The sequence below is a fragment of the Tursiops truncatus genome, chromosome 12, assembly GCF_011762595.2.
Source record: "Tursiops truncatus isolate mTurTru1 chromosome 12, mTurTru1.mat.Y, whole genome shotgun sequence".
In the NCBI taxonomy this organism is placed as follows: domain Eukaryota; kingdom Metazoa; phylum Chordata; class Mammalia; order Artiodactyla; family Delphinidae; genus Tursiops; species Tursiops truncatus.
This window is the reverse complement of record NC_047045.1, coordinates 56261524-56284150: the sequence shown is the minus strand read 5'-3', so window position 1 is coordinate 56284150 and position 22627 is coordinate 56261524. Positions and strand designations below refer to the sequence as shown.

At 35.6% G+C, this 22627-nt stretch overlaps 1 protein-coding gene across 1 annotated transcript in view; it reads right to left on the bottom strand.

Annotated features, from left to right (window-relative positions):
* Positions 1–3571, bottom strand: part of LAMA2 (laminin subunit alpha 2) — a 606337-nt gene extending 602766 nt beyond the window's left edge. The window contains exon 1 of the mRNA XM_073789582.1: positions 3339–3571. Within this exon, the coding sequence (XP_073645683.1) occupies positions 3339–3459 (121 nt within the window). The 5' untranslated portion in view covers positions 3460–3571. The remainder of the gene's footprint in view (positions 1–3338) is intronic.
* Positions 3572–22627: the final 19056 nt, after the last annotated feature.

Here is a 22627-nt window from a genome sequence, read left to right as displayed (position 1 = left end):
ACACTGTTCTATGGATCCAAGTTCAGGCTTTAGAAAGAATATTTTAGTCTCTCTTCCAAATAACAACCCTTCTAAAACTTCGAAGATATATCTTATGATTTCCTAAGTCTTTCTTTCTCCAAATTAACAGTCTTTACTTGGAATAATTCTCCTCTGAAAATCTTTTCAGACTTCTAACCATTCTACTCTCCCTTCTCTGAATTTACATCCATTTGTCAATGAAGCACCCAAATGTATATTAAACAAACAAACCTACCCGCTTCTGAGTTTTTTATAAAAGTGAGTTAATTTTTCTGCCACCATATCATACTATATGTTCATATTGAACTTGCTGCAATTCAGACTGCCTTTCTCATCCTGTCTTTGTACTCATTCCTGTACATATAAAGGAGAAAACAAATTTCCAGAAGACAGCAAAATGAAATTAACATCTGGATACAAATAATAAAACCAACTCCATGTACGTTCTATTCATGGACCAGGCTATAGAGACATTTATAGATTCCTGAATCTGATATTCACCAGCTTAGCTACCTGAATCAATTTTGGACCACCTGCAGTTGTCATATGCTTGGATTTTATTTTCCATCAAGCCATTACCAAGACAAATGAACATAAGGAAACCTCTGTCACAGCCCTAAAAACTTCTTTCTGAATTGACCGTGATCCACCATGCAACAGTCTTTGGAAACTGTTTTCAATCACTGGCAATTTACCTACTATTACATTTCCATTTCCACATATTATTTACACAGATGTGAGGAAAAGATTTTTTCTGCTGCCTTGCTGAAATACAGAACTATTTTGACTACATCGTTTTCCTATTTTGTCAATCTTCAATTTAGTTAAGGAATTTCCTTGGAATATCTTTCTTGCTGAGTCAATGCTATTCATACTACAATACAGTGTGTTCTAGAAACTACACAAGATTTCAAATATTTTTTTTTAATTCTGATTAAGTTTCTAACTTAGTTACAACATCTGAAAAAGTCTGCTTCGTGTCAACATTCTTAGTAAACTGGCACCATACTATAAGGGAAAACAGAACTCATTCTAAACAATTAATTTTTGGTCAGGAAGGTCAGTGCTAGTGTAACTGAAAAGAGAAAATTGATGACAGCCAAGAAAACACCTCTTCAATCAAACTCATATTCAATGATCTTCACTGAGAGCTTGCTTTAACAGAACGGCATTGAAAAGGAAACACGGCCTCAAAAATTAAATGGAAAGAAACTTTGGTACTATAAAAAGGGAACTTTAGCATAAAGTTCCTTGTAAAGTTTCCTTTAGCATAAGGCAATACTAGAAGCACTCTTAGTTGTTAAAAATTAAGTTATTATCATTTGCATGAACTTAAGAGACAGCTACTCCAAGTCCCAGGTTTTAAATTTGTCCAACAATAATAAATAATGGCTGGAGCTGAAATAATCTCACGTATATAAGGCATTTTAAAATTATAAAGCACTATACAAATTTAAGGCATTATGAAATATATTTTATGTAGACTTTTAATATTAACAGGTTTTAGCATTTATCCAGTCTCTAAACATATTGCAAATAATCTATAAAATACACAATAATTGATGTTAGAATGCAGAATATAGCAGTGTATAGTAGACTCTGTGCTATAGTTATTTTGCATAGAATTCCTTATTGTGTGTAACGTTCAAGTTATCTCTCAACAGAATGGCAGTATAAATTCTCCCTTCTGAATTCACTTCATCTTGTGCCTGGACCACAGAAGTCAGAGTTAATTTTACCTCAAATAAACCTGGGGAGGGGGGATGGGAAGGGAGAGAGAAATAAGAGAAAAGGGGAATGGGGAACACTCTATGGAAAACTGTCAGGAACCCACTTGATCCCTACTCGGCATGCTTTGAGCTTCTGCCCACTCCAAGCGAACAGAGGATTGGTGATCTTGGTCTCTTCACTCCCAGCTGCCTAACAGTATTAAAGTATTATGTATTGTTAAAACATATCACATAATTAAGTAAAGTTAGTATTTAAAAGTAGTATTTTTAAAAACCAGCTGCCAAAGATATTCTCAAACTCACTCTCATAAATTCTATTAATTAAGCCACATTGACCCCATTTTACTTCTCAAAGAAGGAAAAGCAAAAATAGAAGAAAAAAGTTTATAGTGAACGTAAGGTCATTTTCATTCTAGGAATTTTAATCAAGAGGTTTTTATTATAGCAAGGAGCTTAGAGTGCTTTTTCTACTCCTTTTAAAATAAAATAGTAATGTTAGACATGCTAGACTACGAGCAGAAAACCTATCAGAACTGTTAGACGTAGCTTTATCCCAGTTAACTAAAAGAGGGATAAGTATATTTCAAAATTTTGGCAGATTCAGCCTCATCAAAACTGTCAAAAGCACTAATCTCCAGATTTTGTACTTAGGGTAAATATTTTGATATTTGAAACCAAACCTTAAATATTTCTTAATTTTTTAAATTTGATACATGTTTTCTAACTTACAGAAAAGATTTCTGAAATTTTGTATTATAAATTATTTTTTAAACGCTGCACATATGTTTCTTTTAAAATTCATGATCATAAAGTAACCCTTCAAAGCCTCCCAAGAGTTCCAGAAATGATATGCATATAAACATTAAGGCGCGCTGAAGAGTATAATTTGAGTTACATTAAGTGCAGCTGTTTTCCGAAGTCCCGTGAAGGGTATATCTGGTCACGGTGGTCTTAATTAAAATACAAATGACATAGAGGTCTCATCTGTATTTAAGAAGGCGAAGACATTTCAGTATAATAAAATAGGATACCTAAAATAGGATGTGGGTAAAGAAAAGGTGAGGCTGGAAGCAACACTGCCATGAAAGAAAAAATCCACATACTTAACGCCTTTACAAACCCCGTTCAAAGAGTTGGAAACAAAGTCCTTAAAAAAAAGATGTATCAGCTGCCCTCGCTTAAGTTCCAAGACGTACCACAGATTGGGAAAGCTCTCTATGTAGGGATGGAATCTAATTGGGAGAAACTTTTAAAAAACATTTAATTGGTTAAAAGTTTGCCTCTTGGAGAGATTTCGGAAATCAATTTGCAACATGTATAGTGATAGCAAGTCCTCTTAGAAACGAATGAAAGATGAAAAGCGTTTCGTGTTCTTTTGGGGGAGGTAGGCAGTTCCCCCTACACCGTGAACTCAGGGAGTTGAAAGTGAACTTGCATCAAACTTAGCCTTTCTTGCCCCAAAGCGCACTCCTCAAGGGCAAAAAGCAAGAAAGCGGTCCCTCGCCTGCAACTGTGAGAAGAAGGGACCCGTGAGGGGCCGCGGGCCCCGGCAAAGGGTGTCATCTGGAGCCCGTGCCTCGACTGTACCTCTTTGCTGATGCGCCGGTGGCTGCCGCCGCTGCTGCTGCTGCTGCGGACGCTGCGCCTGGCCGCCCCCGAGGCCTCCGCTGAGCAGCAGGACCAAGAAGACCCCGGCGGCTCCAGGCATTGCGGCGGCCCCGAGCAGATCCACTTCTTAGGAGCCGGAGTCGCTGCCGCCCGCTCCCCTGGTCAGAGCTCGCGAGCCGAATGAGCCGCAGCTGCTGGGTAAGGGAAGGAGACAGCCCCCGCCGGCCTCAACTCGGCCGGCGCCGGAGCGTGGGGGTAGAAAGAGGACACTCCCCCTCCCGCCCCCTTCCCGGGCCCTCGCCCCACGGACGTCCCGGCCCAGGCCCTTAAAGGGTCCTCCGTGAAAAAGGCCTTTCCTACGGCGGTCCTTCCCTCTGAGAAGGGATTGGCTTGATCTGTTAGCTGAACTTCCTTTAAGTTAAAGAAAGTAATTGATATGAGAGCAGTTTGTGATCTTTAAACTCCCTCCACATGGAAGGCATTACTTGTGGGAAATCTGCACAGCTAGGGTCTATACCGAAGCTGAGTAGATGCACCTCCTGAGAAAGGCCTGGCACAGCTGTGTGCGAGCAGTGTGGATCCAGGTGATCCACGTTGGTGGTAAGACTATCCAAAGGCCCCGTTGACTGCGAAGTTACCAGGAGGCAGAAGGTGGTCCCCGGGATGCTGCAATCAGGCCAGGAGACTTACTGCTTGGTAGACTGCTGGCAAGGCAGCAAAGGGAGGACAAAATAAAACAAGCCCCCTTCATCCACTGCAATGTTTATGACCAATATAAAGGTAAAAATTAAGGTTTTCCATTCAGTTAGGAAACATTTATTTAAAGAGGATAAAAGGTCTTTTCATTTGTTTCCCTTCAGACTCAAAATTTCATGTTTCCAGTCCCCATTCCTTCCCTTTAACTCAACAGAATTTCTGCAAGTTTTTCTAACACCCCATGTTCAGATGACAGTTCCTTACTAGTTTTTTGTTTCTTTGTGTGTTTGTTTTTTTATGGTCTGTGGTTCTCATAAGGTTTGGAACAGCTCCTTACTGGGGTTTTATGAGAGTTGCAGGATGTCTTTTGGTGTACTCAGCGACTAGGGGTACTACTGGCATCAGTATACAGTGAGGTCAGAGAGCTAGTTGTCCCACAATGGGTAGAACAGTCCCACACCATAAATTGTCCCCCATGCAGGTCTGAAAGGGCTGCTGGACATTCATGTAGGTAAAAACCCTTGCATTATATTTGAAGCCCAATTTAAGTCTGTTTTGCACTCAAGCAAAATTTTTCACACAGCTTTTATTTTCCTGGATGCATCTATTATGTAAATTGAGGAAAGAATATGTCTGTGTTTTTTAACCTTATCAAGATTTGTTTAACCATTTCAGAAAATCAAATAACTGATAACAGTTCTGCTCATGGTATTGACTACAGGACAATAACAATACCCCACCTGTCACATTGATGGTGACTCTGGGAACAGGTTCACACTTCTGTTTCATTTTGCCTGCTAAGGTAGTTTTACCCAAGCATTTACACATTGAAATACATATTGTTTTATATAGGTAACTTTTTTCCCCTTTATTTTATACTTGATTTTACATTGATTTTTTTAAAATATTATATTGAAGTTAGGTGATATTATCTATGGATTTCCTTTCACTAAAATAAAGGAGGTATTGTTCCTAATAGGACTGATTGAGACCCATTGGCCAAATGGTACTGAAGTGAATGAATATCCCTCAATGTTACCCATCTTTCCGAGTTTTATTAATATTAGTACTAGGAAACTTTAAAATCAATTTTTCTTTATTGTAGAAGCAAAATGGAAAACGGCCCACACCTTGAGAATAAGACTGTGATCTCTGCTGTCAACTTTACTTGTTTGATTCAACACAGGGAAAAAAATACAAAATTATTTAACCAAAATTAAGATACAAAAACAGTACTATTAGAGCTATAATTTTTTTCAAATAAACCTAATTGCGATACAATTTACACAAAATAAATGCATCCATTTGATATGCTTAAAAATGTAAACAACCATTTGACAACTACTCAATTAATATAGCCTATTTCTATAATTCCCCCAAAGTTTTCTTTTCTGCCCTTTTGCAATAATTTCCCCAACCAGCATCCCTAGAAACAGGCAACCACTGATCTGATTTCTGTCACTATAGATTATTTTAGCTCTTCACAAATTTTATGTAAGTGGGATAATAAAATAATAATCTTTTGTGTCTGTTTTTTTCACTCAGTACAGTGTTCTGCAGGTATAGCCGTGTTGTTACTTTATGTCAGTAGTGTGTTCCTTTTCATTGCTGAATAGTATTCTATTGTATGGATATATCAAAATTTGTTTATACATTTACCTGTTGAAGTGCATTTGGACTGTTCCAGTTTTGAGCTATTAAATATAAAGCTGCTATGAATATTTGAATATAGTGTTTGTGTGGACATATGCTTATATTCCTCAATTCCTGAGAGTGATATTATCGGGAGTTTTGGTAGGTATATAATTGAAATTATGAAACTGTTTTACAGTATGACTGTATCATTTTAAATTCCTCCAGTAGTATATGAGAGTTCCAGATTATCTGCATTTTTGCCAACACCAATAATTAAAATTATTTAATTTTAGTGACTAGTATCTCACTGGCCTTGTCATGTGCATTTCTCTGGTAATGCTGAAAATGTTTTCAGGGCTTACTGGGCATTCCTATGACTTTCTTTTGTGAAATGTCTATTCAGATCTTTTGTTCATTTTTCTAATTGTTTAATTTGCCATACTATTATTAAGTGATAAGATTTAAATATAAATTCAAGAGAAAAGTCCTTTGTCAAATATACTTAATGTAGTGCATATTGTTCTCAGTATGTGGCTTGACTTTTCAATTTCTCGACTACTGTTGAAGGAGGTCATCGGGAGGATGTGACAGCCAGTTGGGCCGGGCAATTGGAGGCTCCTCTCCCCCTTCCCTCTCCTTGGAAAGTGCATTAATGCTGCCTGCCTTCCCTCCACTAGAAGCTGCCTCTAGGACACACCCTTGAAACAGTAATGTGTTGTTGAGATCATCTGGACGGTATATGTGACTGAAGCCAGCTAAGGCCTCCATATAAACGTTGTGGGCTGGTATGGAGATCTATGCATCTTGCAGCTGCACAAGACAAGCCTCCCTTGCTTGTTAAATCTGCTTGTTAAACCTGCCACCTACAAATCCTCAGTGGTTTGCCTCTTCCATCTCCTCTTGCCCTCCATGCACTGGGGCCAGTTTGTGAGGCTACAACTGCTTTAGCAGAAGTAGTTAATTGTAAATTCCATTTATTAAGCCTTTTCATTTATGCTTAATAGTTTTCGTGTCCCATTTCAGAAATCTTTGCTTTCTCTATTTTTCCCTAGAAATTTTATAGTCTTGGGTTTATGATTTATTAGTGTTTGCTATGAAGTAAATGCCTTAGGTAAGGGCTTTTTTTTTTTTAATGCAGATATCCATTCATTTTAGTACTGTTTGTTGAGAGAATTATTATTTTCCCATCTGATTACCTTGGCCCTTTTTTTAGAAGTCAATTGATCAAATGTGGGTCTAATTTTAGACTCTCTTTTCATATATCCAAATATATATATATGATAGTTTATGCCAATATCATAGTCTTTATTAGTGTAGCTTTATAGAAACCTCGAAGTTAAGTAATGTAAATCCTACAATTTTGTTTTACAAACAAAACTCTTTTGTCTATTCTAGGTCCTTTGCATTTCCATACAATTATTAAAGTCAGCTTGTCAATTTCCATCCCCAAAAAATAGTGTCGTAGGGAGTTTGATGGCAGTTGGGTGGAATTTATAGCTAAATTTGGGAGGAAATTGATATTTTAGTAATACTGTGCCTTCCAATCCATGAATATAGCATGTTTCCATTTATTCACATCTTCAGTATTATAAGCAGTGCTTTTTAGTTTTCAATTTATGTCTTCAACATACTTCCTAAAATTCACCTCTAAATATGCATGTTTTTGGATGCTATCATAAGCAGTATTTTTAAATTTAATTTCATACTAATGGTAATACAAGTGATTTTGGTTATATATATTGGATCCAGCAAAATTGTTAAAATAACTTCAAGAAGCTTATACGTAGATGCCTTAGAATACCCCATGTACAGGATCTCCAAAATAAAAGCAATTTTCCTTCTTCCTTTTCAATCTGTAGGTCTTTTATATGTTTTCCTTGCCATATTGCCCTGGATGTGACCTCCAGTAAAAAAGTTGAATAACGTGTTGAGAGTGGATGTTTTTTGCCTTATTTCTGATCAGAGGGGAAAGCAGTCATTCATTCACCATTATGGTGATGGTTATTGGTTTTCAGTAGGTGCTTGTTATGAAGTTGAAGGAAATTCCACTCTTCTACTGAAAGATTTTGTGACAAAAGAGTATTAAATTTGGGCAATGGTTTTCTGCATCTATTTAAATAAACATATTTTTCTCTATTTGGTGAATTACAGTAACTGATTTTCAATGTTAATCAAACTCACAGTCCTGGCATAAACCCCAATTTGTCATGAGAGATTATCCCTATTATATATATGTTGCTGGTTTCGATTTACTTGTATTTGATTAAGTATTTTTATGTCTGTGTTCATGAGGGTTATTAGTCTATAGTAATTTTTCTTGTAATATTTATATCTGGTTTTGGTATCAGAGTAATGCTGGCCTTATATAATTAGTTGGAATATCGTCCTTCCTGAAAGAGTTTGTATAGAATTTATACAATTTCTTCCCTAAGTGTTTTATAGAACATACTAGTGAAACCATCTGAGTCCACACTTCTTTTTTTTTGTTACAAATTCTATGTTTTATGTAGGTATAGAATGATTCAAATTTTCTATTTTATCTTGAATCAGTTTTGATAATTTGTATCTTTTAAGTAATGTATCTATTTGGCTAAGTTGTCAAATTTATTGGCATAAATTATTCTTAATATTTCTTTATTATCTTTTTAATGTCTATGGCATCTTTAGTAAATGACACCTTTTTCCCGATATTGGTAATTTGCGCCTCTATTTTTTTTTAATAAATTTATTTATTTATTTATTTTTGGCTGCATTGAGTCTTCACTGCTGCACATGGGCCTTCTCTAGTTGTGGCAAGTGGGAGCTGCTCTTTGTTGCGGTGCATGGGCTTCTTATTTTGGTGGCTTCTCTTGTTGCGGAGCATGGGTTCTAGGCGGCTGGGCTTTAGTAGTTGTGGCATGTGGGCTCAGTAGTTGTGGCTTGCAGGCTCTAGAGCGCAGACTCAGTAGTTGTGACGCATGGGCTTAGTTGCTCCGCGGCATGTGGGATCTTCCCAGACCAGTGCTCAAACCTGTGTCCCCTGCATCGGCAGGCGGATTCTTAACCACTGAGCCACCAGGGAAGTCCCTCCTCTATTTTTTTTATATCAGCCTTTTTTCATAGAGGCTTGTCAATTTTATTCATTCTTTCAAAGAATCAACTTTTGGTTTCAGTGATTTTTTTTTATTGCTTGTCAATTTTCTGTTTCATTCGTTTTCCCTTGTATCTTTAAATTTTCCTTCCTTCTATTTATTTTAGGTTTATTTCACTCTTCTTTTGAGCTTCTTATGGTGGAAACTTAGATCACTAATTATAGACCTTTCTTCTTATATAACTTATATCACTATTATAACTTTATATTAATATTTATTAAAAGACTCTTAAAGCCCTGAATTTTTCTCTAAGTAGAGCCTTAGCTACAAATAACAAATTTGGAATTTAATTTTTTTTTAATTCAATTCAAAATATTTTTTAAAATTTCTTTTGTGATTTCTTCTTTGACGTGTGTGTTATTTCGAAGTGTGTTGTTGCTATGGTCTCAATGTTTGTATCTCCCCAAGATTTATATGTTGAAATTCTAATGCCTAATATGATGGTATTAGGAGGTGAGGCCCTTGGAATGTGATCAGGTCATGAGGATTGAGCCTCATGAATAGGATTAGTACCCTTATGAAAGAGACTTGAGAGCTCCCTTGCCCCCCTTTCACCATGTGAGGACACAACAAAAAGACCTGGAAGCAGGTCCTCACCAGACACCAAAGGTGCTGACACCTTGATCTTGTACTTCTCAGTCTCCAAAACTGTGAGAAATAAATGTCTGTTCTTTATAAGCTACCCAGTCTATGATATTTTGTTATAGCAGCTGAAATGGATTAAGACAGTTGTTAATATCCAATTTTTGGAGGTCTTTCTAGATATTTTATTGTCATTAATTTCTAGTTTCAGTCTGTTATGGTCAGAGATTATATTTAAATACTTTTAAATATATTGAGACTTGTTCTTAATTCTAGCACATTGTCTATCTTAATGAATGTTCCATATTCAATTGAAAACAATGGCATTCTGCTGTTCTGGGGTGGAAAGTTCTATAACGGTTAATTAGGTCAAACTGGTTGATAGTGGGTTTTTTTATACTTATTCATTTGCTTTTTGGTCTATCAATTACTAAGAGATAAATATTGAAATCTCCCACTGTAATTATTGATATTTCTATTTTACCTTTCCAGTCTTACATTATCTATTGCTTCATAACAAATTATGCCCACATTTGGAAGCTTAACATAATAAACATTTATTATCCCAAAGTTACTATGGATCAGGAATTCAGAACCATTTATTTGGTGGTTTTCTTCACTTGGGTGAAGAGAGGAAGGAGGAATCTACAATGCTATTTATGACCTAGTCGCAGAAATCACATACCATCTCTTTTGTCAAATTTTATTCATTAGAAGCAGGATAAGTATAGATCACACTCAAGGAATGGGGAATTAGCCTACACCTTTTGAAGAAAGAGTATCAAAAAATTTGTGGGTATGTTTTAAAACAACCACAATCCTGTAAGATTTTGCTTTCTGTAATAAGAAGCTCAGTGTATACACACTAGTATTGTTATGCCTTCCTCAAAATTTAATCTGTTATCACTATGAAATCTCTCTTTATCTCTATTAATATTTTTCATCCAAAATCCATTTTCTTATTATTCATATATCTACTCCATATTTCTGTTTTCTTTTTTTTCTACTCCATATTTCTGATAATTAATGTTTGCTTGGCATATTTTTTCCATCCTTTACTTTTCAATCTGAATCTTCATATATACAGAGTGTCTCTTACAGCCAATATATAATTGAATCTTGTTTTTTCATCTAGACTGATAACTACTGCCTTCTTATTGGAGTGTTTAGACCTACACTGTCTAATGCAGTAACCACTAACCACATGTGGCTGTTTAAATTTAAACTTAAATAAATTAAAATAAAATAAATTAAAAATTCCGATCTTCACTCACCCTAGCCATAGTTCAAATGTTCACAAGCCACATGTGGACAATATAGGCTATATGTGGACAAGGAACATTTCTTTTACAACTGAAAGTTCTATCATGCAGTTCTTGTTTAGACACTTTACACTTAATATAATTATTGATATGATTGGGTTAAATATACCAGTTTTTATGTTTTCTATTTCCTCCATCTATTCTTTATTCTTTTTCTCTTTTTCTGCTTTCTTTTTGAATAATTATTTTTAGTATTCTATTTATATCTGCACTATTGTACTATTGTGTATATATGTGATATATACACATATATGTCTAGTACATATATACATTGATATAATAACACTATTATACATCATAATATACATTATTATAAATAATGGTCTACATATATGTACATATATTGTGTGTATATATAAATGGCATGCAATATACAACTTTTAGATGTTTCATTACATTCTAGATTGCATAATTTCTGATGACAAGTCTGTAATTATTCTTCTGTTTCTCTTTATTCAGGCTGATTTTAAGATTATTATATAATCCTTGGTTTGGTAAATTTTTTTATTATGTACCTTGATATGGATTTCTTTGATGTTTATACTGCTTAGGGATCATTGAGCTTCTTGGAACTGTGAGCTTAGAGTTTTCATAAAATTTAGGAAAATTTAAGTAATTTCTTCTATAATCTCTTATGTCCTTTCCCACCCCCACCCCTGTCTGCCTCTGCTTCTGAGATCAGTTCTCATTCTGTTCATTTTTTTTTAATTCTTTTTTCTCTTTGTGCTTCAGTTTGGTTACTTTCTATTGCTGTATCTATGTGTCTGTGTTTAGGCTGCTATAACAAATTATCATAGACTTGGTGGCTTATAAACAATAGAAATTTATTTCTCAGAGTTCTGGAGGCTAGGAAGTCCAAGATCAAGAGGCTGGCAGATTCAGTGTATGGTGACAGTTTATTTCCTGGTTCATAGACCACATGGCAGATGGGTAAGGGAGCTCTCTGGGGTCTCTCTTATAAGAGCACTAATCTCACTCATGAGGTCTCTACCCTCATGACCTAATCACCTCCCAAAGGCACCACCTCCAAATACCATCGCATTAGAGATTAGGTTTTATCACATGATTTTTGAAAGGACATAAACATTCAGTCTATAGCACTGTTATCTTTTCTTCTTCAGCATCTAATCTGCTTTCAAGCCCATTTACAGTACATTTTTTCTGTTTTTTTTTTACTATACTTTTTTTTTTTTTTTTTTTTTTTTTTTTTTTTTGCGGTATGCGGGCCTCTCACCGCCGTGGCCTCTCCCGTTGCGGAGCACAGGCTCCGGACGCGCAGGCCCAGTGGCCATGGCTCACGGGCCTAGCCGCTCCGCGGCATGTGGGATCCTCCCGGACCGGGGCACGAACCCGTGTGCCCTGCATCGGCAGGCGGACTCTCAACCACTGCGCCACCAGGGAAGCACCATTTTTTCTGTTTTATATTGCATTTTTTTAAGTAAACAAATTGTTAGTTTTAATTTTATGCTTCCCTTTTCTATTCTTCTTGTGTTCAAATTTAACTTTTAACTTTTTGAAAATATTTACAGTGGATGTTTTGAAGTTCTTATCTGCTTATTCAAACATCTCTGTTATTTCTGATTCTGTTTCTATCAACGTATTTTTTAACGTATTTTTTTTTTACCATGGATCATATATTTCTGCTTCTTTGTGTGTCTAGTAATTACTGACTGACTGTTAAAGTGATGAAGTATTATAAATTCTATGTTGTTGAGTATCTGGACTTTGATTTCTTCCTTTGAAGAATAATGTTTTTTTGTTTTGTGGATTAAACGCTTCTTGGCCTTTTGGCTAAGATTAAGTGTTTTGTGGATCAGCATGATCCTTTCAGTGTTAGTTTTTAAGATTTTTTTAGGGTGTAAATACGGTAGCCTTCACTTTAGGTCTAGTTTAGCTCTCCTATTAATGCATCACTCCTCTAAGGTCAGTACAGGATTATAGAATTGTTAAGTAATATCTCTTCATTGTGGCTGGCTGGAAATGACATGTCTTCCAGTCTTGTATGTTCAACTACAACTCCCCTGTAATTCTTTGCATAGTTTCATAGAGTTTCAACTTTTGAAACTTGACATTCAGTCAAAAATACAAGGGGACCCGCAAATAGATTCATGGAGCTTTATCCCTCAAACTCACTCTTCTCCAGTACTCTGCTTTGCGAATTTAAGTTGCCTCCCCAAACTCTGATCTCTATCTCTGCAATTCAGTGGGACTGCTATAGTTCATAAACTGTCTCCAGCAGAAAGGTGGTTCAATCACTGGCACTATCTAGTGTGTTTCTTTTTTCTCAAGACATACAGATTTGCACTGCCTATTATCTAGTGTCTTAAAAGAGCATGTTTATATTTTCCCCAGTTGTTCACATTTTTCCCTAGTTGTTTATATATAGAAAATTCAGTACCTATTAGTCCCTCATGGCTAGGAGTAAATGTCTCGAAGTTGCACTCTTTAAATAATTTTTTTTTAAAAAGACTAGATACAAATAATGATAATTCATCCTAATGATTTAAGAAATGTAATGAGCAGAACAATTTTGATGATCATAGCCTGAGACTATTTTATTACTCTTCATATTAATAATATGACCTTTGAAATGGCTCACAGTGTTTAAATTTTTTTTCAAATTATACTTAACAGCTCCTCACAACCTGTACTTTAAGAAAACATGAGAAGATCAAGAACAGGAAAAATAATTGTGGTTAACCTAATTAACATTTCTTACAAATCTGTAAAATTATGTCAGACTATTTGTTGAATTTATCCATATTAAATAATGGGGAAGTCATAGCACTACTTATTAATAAGCTGAACACTTATTTACCAAAATATATTCTCTAAGTAACTAATCACAAAATATCAGATTGGCAATAAATGTGGGAACATTTTACCCTACAAAGTAGTATTGAAGGTCAGGAAATTAAAGAGTTGATTTACAAAGTAGGAATTTTTTTTTCAAAAAGAGCGTTTTATCTATATACAGTTGACCCTTGGATAATACAAGTTTGAACTGTGTGGGTCCGATTATGCATGGATTCTTTTTTTAATAGTAAATATGTACTACATGATCCACGGCTGGTTGAATCTGAGGATGCAGAACTGCAGATACAGAGGAACCATATATGTAAAGGAACCATGAATATGGAGGTTCAATTATAGGTTATACATGGATTTTCAACTGAATACAGAGTTGACACCCCTAACCCCCACATTGTTCAAGGGCCAACTGTAATTTAAAAGACTAACTTAAAAAGAAAAATGTATAAGTAAAAACAGCATAGATCTGAAAGGAACAAAGTATAATTCAAGATAAAATTGTTAAAATACTCTGCAAACAAAAAAACATAGAAATACTATTTTATATTTTACTTCGAAGGAATTGATTAAATCATACCATTAAATTGTATGGAAATAAATTTAGTAGTAAAAAAAATCCCCTATATATTATAGGACAAATATATAGAAAACTATTAAAAATGAATTATATGGCCAATACACAATTTTAATGTCAAATATGTATGATTTTTAAATTATTTTTATTTAAAGAGGACGAGATATTAAAATGTAAATTTTTAGTGATTGCCACACAGAAATGTATAATCTGCAGAAGATATAATGGCATAAGACAAATCAACCCCACAGGCTAATCACAAAATACAATTATTTTATGTGTAATTTCTATAGCTCTATCTAGAAAAAGATAGTGTTTAACTGTTAAGATTCTAAAATATAGAAAAAAGCTAACAATTGAAATTTTAAAATAGAAAAATAAAGGAAACGTATGGAAAAGAGAAAAAAAAACTTAATCTATGAAAAAAATTAAGTCAAAAACATCTGTGAAGAAAGGATAAGGGTGGGATAGGGAGGGTGGGAGGAAGACGCAAGAGGGAGGAGATATGGGGATATATGTATATGTATAGCTGATTCACTTTGTTATACAGCAGAAACTAACACACCGTAGCAAAGCAATTATACTCCAATAAAGATGTTTAAAAAAAAGGATAAAATCTATACAAATTCATGAGCTTTTTTAAATTCCAAAACTATAGAGAATCATGTTTTTTAAATGCATAATTTAAGACCAAATATGAATTTTAAGATTTTGACCTAGTACTGTACATTCAATTCTACTTAAAACCTCATTTAAAGTACATTAAAAGTACTTCTAATTTTAGTTTTTTGAGAAACCGCCATACTGTTTTTCACAGTGGCTGGACCAATCTACATTCCCACTAACAGTGTACAAGAGTTCCCTTTTCTCCACATCCTTGCCAACATTTGTAATTTGTGGTCTTTTTGATGATAGCCATCTGACAGGAGTGAAGTCACTTCTCATTGTGGTTTTCATTTGCATCTCCCTGATTATTAGTGATGTTGAGCATCTTTTCATGTGCCTGTTTGTCTTCTGTATTTCCTCTTTGGAAAAAATGTCAGTTCTTCTGTTTATTCTTTTAATCAGGTTTGTTGTTTTTTTGTGTTTTTTTGATGTTGAGTTGTATGAGCTGTTTATATATGTTGGATATTAATCCCTTATTGGTCATGGCATTTGCAAATATTTTCTCCCATTCAGTAGGTTGTCTTTTTGTTTTGTTGATGGTTTCCTTTGCTGTGCAAAAGCTTTTAAGTTTAATGAAGTCCCGTTTGTTTATTTTTGGTTTTATTTCTGTTATTCTAGGAGATGGATCCAAAAATATATTGCTGTGATTTATGTCAAAGAGTGTTCTGCCTATGTTTTCCTCTGGGAGTTTTATGGTATCCAGTCTTACATTTAGGTCTTTAATCCATTTTGAGTTTATTTTTGTATATGGTGCTCTAATGTTCTAATTTCATTCTTTTACATGTAGTTATCCAGTTTTCCCAGCACCACTTGTTGAAGAGACTGTCATTTCTCCGTTGTATATTCTTGCCTTCTTTATTGTAGATTAATTGACCATAAGTGCATGGGTTTATTTCTGAGCTTTCTATCCTGTTCCATTGATCTAATTCTATTTTCATGCCAGCACCATACTGTTTTGATTATTGTTGCATTGTAGTATAGTCTGAAGTCAGAGAGCATGATTCCTCCAGCTATGTTCTTCTTTCTCAAGATTGTTTTGGCTATTCGGGGCCTTATTTCCATATAAATTTTAAATTACTTTTTTCTAGTTCTGTGAAAAATGCCTTTGGTATTTTCACAGGGATTGCATTGAATCTGCATATTGCCTTGGGTCATATGGTCATTTTAATAATACTTATTCTTCCAATCCAAGAACATGGTATATCTTTCCATCTGTTTGTGTTGTCTTCAATTTCTTTCATCAGTGTCTTATACTTTTCAGAGTACAAGTCTTTTGCCTCCTTAGGTAGGTTTATTCCTAGGTTTTTATTCTTTTTGATGAAATGATAAATGGGATTGTTTCCTTCATTTCTCTACCATATGACCCAGTAAACCCACCACTGGGTATATATCCCCAAAAAAACAAAAACACTAATTCAAAAAGATACATACACCCCAATGTTCATAGCATCATTATTTACAGTTGCCAAGATATGGAAGCAACCTAAGTGTCCATCAAGAGAAGAATGGATAAAGAAGATGCAGTGTGTGTGTGTGTGTGTGTGTGTATATATATATATATATATATATATATATATATAAAATACTACTCAGCCATAAAAAAGAAAAAAATTTGCCATTTGCAGCAACATGGATGGACTTGGAGGGCATTATGCTAAGTGAAATATGTCATACAGAGAAAGACAAATACTGTATAATATCACTTACACGTGGTATCTAAAAAATACAACAAACTAGTGAATATAACAAAAAATGAAGCATACTCACAGATAAAGAGAACAAAATCGTGGTTCCCAGTTTGGGGTGGGGAGAAGGGGCAGTGGGAGGCACAAACTACTGGATATAAAATAGGCTACAAGCAGCTGCACAGCACAGGGAGATCAGCTCCATGCTTTGTGACCACCTAAAGGGATGGGATAGGGAGGGTGGGAAGGAGACGCAAGAGGGAGGGGATATGGGAATATATATATAGATATAGCTGATTCACTTTGTTATACAGCAGAAACTAACACAACATTGTAAAGCAATTATACTCGAACAGAGATGTTAAAAAAAAATAGGCTACAAGGACGTATTGTACAACACAGAGGATAATAGCCAACATTTTCTAATAACTGTAAATGGAAAGTAACCTTTAAAAATTGTATAAAAATTTTAAAAGATATACCAAACTCCAAAAAAAAATAATGCTGTTTTCCCATTAAAAAAATAGACTAAAAGTAATTTTACCACTTTTTATAGGCTGTGGAAATTGATGTCTATCTTGTACTTATGAAGATAAAGAAAGTTTTTAAAGTGGGAAGTAACATGATCAGATGTCTGTTTTTGATAAACAATTCTATCAGTGTGGAGGGTTGATTAGAAGAGATGAGTAAGGAAAGTGGAATCGAATGACGACCCTAATAGAAAGCAATGTGTTCTTCATTCATTCATTCTTGTAACAAATCTTTATAAAGTGCCTCCTATGAGCTAGAAACTAGACATTGTGACTACTACAGAAAACATGCTAGACAAGGCCCTACTATCATAGCACTTACATTCCAATGAAGAAACAAATAATTAGTAAAAAGTTTTAAATGTCATTACAATTTGTTATAACACTATGAAGGAAATAAACAGGGTGATATAACTGTAACTGTAAAGTGAAGACTCTTTAAAGAGGGTGTCAGGCGAGCCTCTCTGAGGATGTGACACTTAAGCTGAGACTTGACAGAGCACAGGACTCTGATGAATGCAGGGTCAGTAGGGAGAAGAGAAAATATTTTGGAGATGTTTGAGCAAGTGCATTAACAAGACATGCTAACCAACCGGATATGGGGATTTAAGGATCATTCTAAAGTTTCAGGTTGGAGCAACTGGCTGTCTGGCAGTGTTAATACTGAGATAGGAAATACAGGAAGACTGCCAGGTGTGAGTTAGAAATGTTGAGGTAACTACCATTGGAGATATCCAGTTGGTTATTTTTAGTTCTTCTATCACATTTCACAGTCATCCCATGAACAGACCACACATTCAAGGGAATATATTTCTCTATGAAGTTGAGGAGTGGGTGTGAAGGGAATAATTAGAAGACATAGCTTAGTCTAGAAACAAATGTAAGGGTACAAAATAATTTAGAATAAACATTTGCACTAAATGTTCTACTAGAAAACAAACTCTGAAGGAAACATATTTCTGCTAATGTTTTATTGGGAAGTACAATCCCAGGGAAGCATGAACACTGGGAAAATGGAGTAGAGCAGGGGATGAGATAGAACAAAATAAGGCAGAGTGTTATGGACCAGGACACAGCTTTATACAAACTGATGGCTGGGTCATGCGAGACATTGTCAGGGAGATCACACAAAGCCACTCTGCCTTTAAAAAGAGGAAGAAGAAAGAATTTATCCACTCACTCCCATCCCCCTTCAGTCAAAGTTCATCTTTCAGGAATTAGCCCCTCAGACTTCCAAGCAGCACATGTGTGGTACTTAGTGAAATGGAGAGCTGCTGCCCATGTCTTGAAAACCAGTGGCAACATGGAACATAGAAACAGGAAGCAAGACGGGTTATACCCAGACTTTAAAGGGGGAACAGGAGAGGCAGGCACAGTGGCAGCGCTAGTCTAAAGCAAAAGCAGCTGCCATAGCAGCAATCTGGCTCCAGGCCTGTGGGACACAGCAAGCCGCTACTCTAAGTAGAAAGCAAGGCAAAGTGCCCAAGTCAGGGGTTGAGTATAGACTGAAGCCAATGCACAGTGGAAGACGGTGAGGGACAGAGGAAGGGGTAGACAAAGTGGTAAGTGACAGGTAGGTGGTGATGGGGCCAGATCATTTTAGCCTTTTTAAGGACATTGGTTTCACTCTGAGTGAAAAGGGCAGCTGTTGCTATATTGCTTTTTAAAAAGATGTCTCTGGTTGTTTTGTTGAAAGTAGCCTGTCATGAGCAAGTGTATGCATAAGACGATGACTTAGCTGGCTACTGCAGAAATCCAGAACTTGTGAAGGTGGCTTGAACCAGAGGAGTAGCTGGGGTGGAGAGAAGTGACAGATTTGGGACATATTTTAAAGGTACAGCCCACAGGATTTCTTTGCTTCACACTTTTCACAACATCAAATTTCCAGTGGATTAAGAAGCTAGCTTTTAAAACTGTTAAAAATAAAATCATAAAAGCATTAGAAGGAAATACAGTCAAAGGGAAGACAACATTCTAAAATTCACAATTTATAAATAGTATCAACATTAAAATAAATAAAATGAACAGATAAACAACAGACAAGTAGAAAATATGTGTAATGTATAAGAGATTAGAGTTTAGTACCTAGAATATATAAAATACCTTTATAAGTTCAACAAGAAAAAGGCAAATTGAAAAGTGGGCAAAGAATATACGGAGGATTTTCACAGAAAGTAAAACGTGAATAGCAATACACAAACAAAAAAGCACTCATCCTTGTTAGTAGGAAAACACAGCTTAAAACAGTTGTCAACCATTAGGTTGGCAAAAATAAGTCAAAACTTTCAAAGGTCGGACAAAACATGATAATGGGGTGCTCATATACTGTCCAGGGAAGTGAAATAAATTGATCACAAAATTTAAAGGTCAATTTTACCCAGTGCTGGTGAAAATAATAGGAAAGTAGACTTCCTCATACTCTGTGGTCAGAAATTCTTATTATGCTTTTGAGGAACAATTTGACAGAATCCACACATTTGAAACATACATTGCCTTTGACCCAATTATTCCTCTTGCAGAAACATATATTTCATAAACACAGTCTGTTTTTACCTCAGCCCATGTTTCTCTAATTTGAATTACTCATATTTGATTCATAAGTAAGGGAGTAGATGCAAAAAACACAGATGCTATGTAGATTTATACATTATTTTTTCCAGGCAAAGGAATCAGAGAAAGCAAAAGTAAAAATACAACCTTAAGCAGAAAAGGAAAAAGCCCAGAGCTGGGCTGATGATACAGTAGAATCAGGACTCCATTTGGCTTTTTTTTTTTTTTTGCGGTACGCGGGCCTCTCACTGTTGTGGCTCCTCCCGTTGTGGAGCACAGGCTTCCGGACGCGCAGGTTCAGCGGCCATGGCTCACGGGCCCAGCCGCTCCGCGGCATGTGGGATCCTCCCGGACCGGGGCACGAACCCATGTCCCCTGCATCGGCAGGCGGACTCCCAACCACTGCGCCACCAGGGAAGCCCCATTTGGCTTTATTTTTAAAAATTAAAAATCAGTGCCTGAGCCCAGGCCTCTCTCATGATTGCTCACCCTCAGCCTTATGCCGCTTTCATCTTCAAGGGCAATTTGTATTGCCACCTTCATGGCATCCACCCAGTTTATGGCTACACTTAATCTGTACACCTTCAGCACCACCAGCCCTACTCTTATCAGCATTTTAAGTTAGTAATTTTGTACATTTTTAGTATCCACTGTGACAGCCCCCCCGGCACACAAAGCTCTCTTGCCCTGACTGTCCACATGATCTTCCTAAGTATCAATTTGGTTTTGTGGTGCTCTAGTTTCAAATGTGCATAGGTATTGAGTAGTCTGCCACAACTCTATTTCATGTTCTGGTATTTTAATTGCACTATTTTGAAGAACATGAGGTTTTTAGGAGCTCATACATAGCTGTAGGAAGAAAGCCTATACTTGCACAAGTGAGCAACTAAATATGGGTACACGGATGATCACTGCAGGAGTGACTGCAATGGTACATAATTGGAAACCTAACGTCTATTCATTGAGCACTGGTTAGATAAATTACGATGTCTTTTCTATAGAATTCCATGCATTTATCAAAACAAGGCATGGAAATTTTACCAAGATATATTGTTTAAAAAGTCTCTAAGCAATATGTATTTTTACATTAAAATCAGGAATAGAAAAGTATCTACTTGTACCAAATTGTTCTCAGGGTTACATATAAGGATGCAAGTGTTATTAATGGAGAATTTTCAAGTTTTAGTAAATATGTTTCTGTATGATTTAAAGCTTTTTAAAACAATATGCATATATTCACAGATCATCTTTGTAGTGATCGTAAATAACCTACTTTAAATTCAAACACTAAAAATCTACAAGAAAATGTTCAGCTCTTAGGAGAGACGAGGATAGAAATGAAAACAGATTAAAAAAGACAAATAACCTTTATTAGTAAATTTCATATGTTTATTTTCTCAAAAATTATAAAAAAAATGAAAATATAAACACAAACATGAAAAATACACACAAAAGATATAACTGATATAAGTCAATATCTTCATTAACTTAGGAGCACATCAAAAAATATGTGTTTTTCTGAAAATATAGATGCCCTTCTCCACCCCCAGAAATTCCAATTCAATCTGGCAAAGAGGAAGGAAAGCTGGATAAAATAACATGGTATTGTAAAGTTGTTAATCCGTAGATGTAAGTAAAGTGTAGGAGTGGTTAAAAGAGGGATAGATGGTCAGGGTTTGAAGAACAGCAATTTTTTTCCTTGCCTGAATTCAGAATCAATTAAAAGTTAAACGAAGAAGTCAGGCAGAGGAGTAATGGAAAATCAGTATAACATGATAGTACTGTTGGAGAATGTAGCTTAAATGTGTGGCCACAGGTCCTTAAGCCCCAACCCCAAAGTTAGTCAGATACTTATCCACCTACTGACAGTCAACTTTGGGGACCTACAAACACTCCCATGGAGCCCACCCAGATAAAACTGTGTTATGGGGCTGAGAACCTGAGCAGGCAGGTAAACACCAAAAGCAGAAAGCCTAGGCTTCACATACCCAATTCCCACTCTGTAGTTATCAACCAGATAGTTCTGTCCTCCTCCCATGGAGAAGATAGAGTGAGGAGACTGAGAGGCAGGAATGTCAATCCTCACGGAGAACAAGAAGGCAAGTAAAAGGAAGGCCCATCCCTTCTTACAGAGACTAGAAGAGAAAGTAGAGATTTAAATGTGTAATTAGGGGACATCTACCACAGAAGAGATGAAAAGTTTCAAAGAATAATTCTCATGGCTATTAATGTAAATTATAAAGCATACTATAAAACAGTTTCTACTATTTTAGAGGAAATTTGCTCCTTTCAGGGTTTTTTATGTAACTTATGCTGCAGATAAACTTAAAACCCTTATATGAAACATAAAATGCATCATTAACCTTGACTTAGAATTTTAAAAATATAGAATGATCCCTGAATCAGCATTCTTCTGAGGAGAAAAAATAGTGTTGAAATTTATATTTTAATGTCAAATAATGTTCTTTAGGATTAAATGTCCCACCAGCCTATTTTGCCTCACATTGTATCACAGTTTGAGAGCAAAATATTTCCATGATCTATATGAAGGCAAAAATTATAAAAAAGGAATATATAAAGAATGACAAAGTACTTGTAGGTTTATTATAACTAGTGTAGTATTACAGAAAATTTCCACTGAAAGAACACTTACATCAAAAGAGGTATTCAGAAAGAAAATGATTTGACAGACTCTTAATTTTCAGTTAGTGAGCAAAATGCCCTTACAAAATTCAAACACCCTGTTCTTGTCAGGACACATAGTCTCAGAACACTCTTAACCAGAGTAATTTGGGAATGGCTAGAGGTGATATTCAGGATTATAGGTCAATTTTAACTTTCTTACTTCTTTTTTTTTTAAACGTCTTTATTAGAGTATAATTGCTTTACAATGTTGTGTTAGTTTTAACTTTCTTACTTCTTATTTGATCTTTTCTATTTCTTCCCACACTAGAGAAATAACCAACTTACAAATAAAAGTCTTCTCTCCTTACATATTTTTGATGCAAACCTACAGGGCTTTGTCAAGACCTCTTTCAGTTGTATTTGTGACAAGTGCTGCAAAAGATACTGACCCTACCCATGGG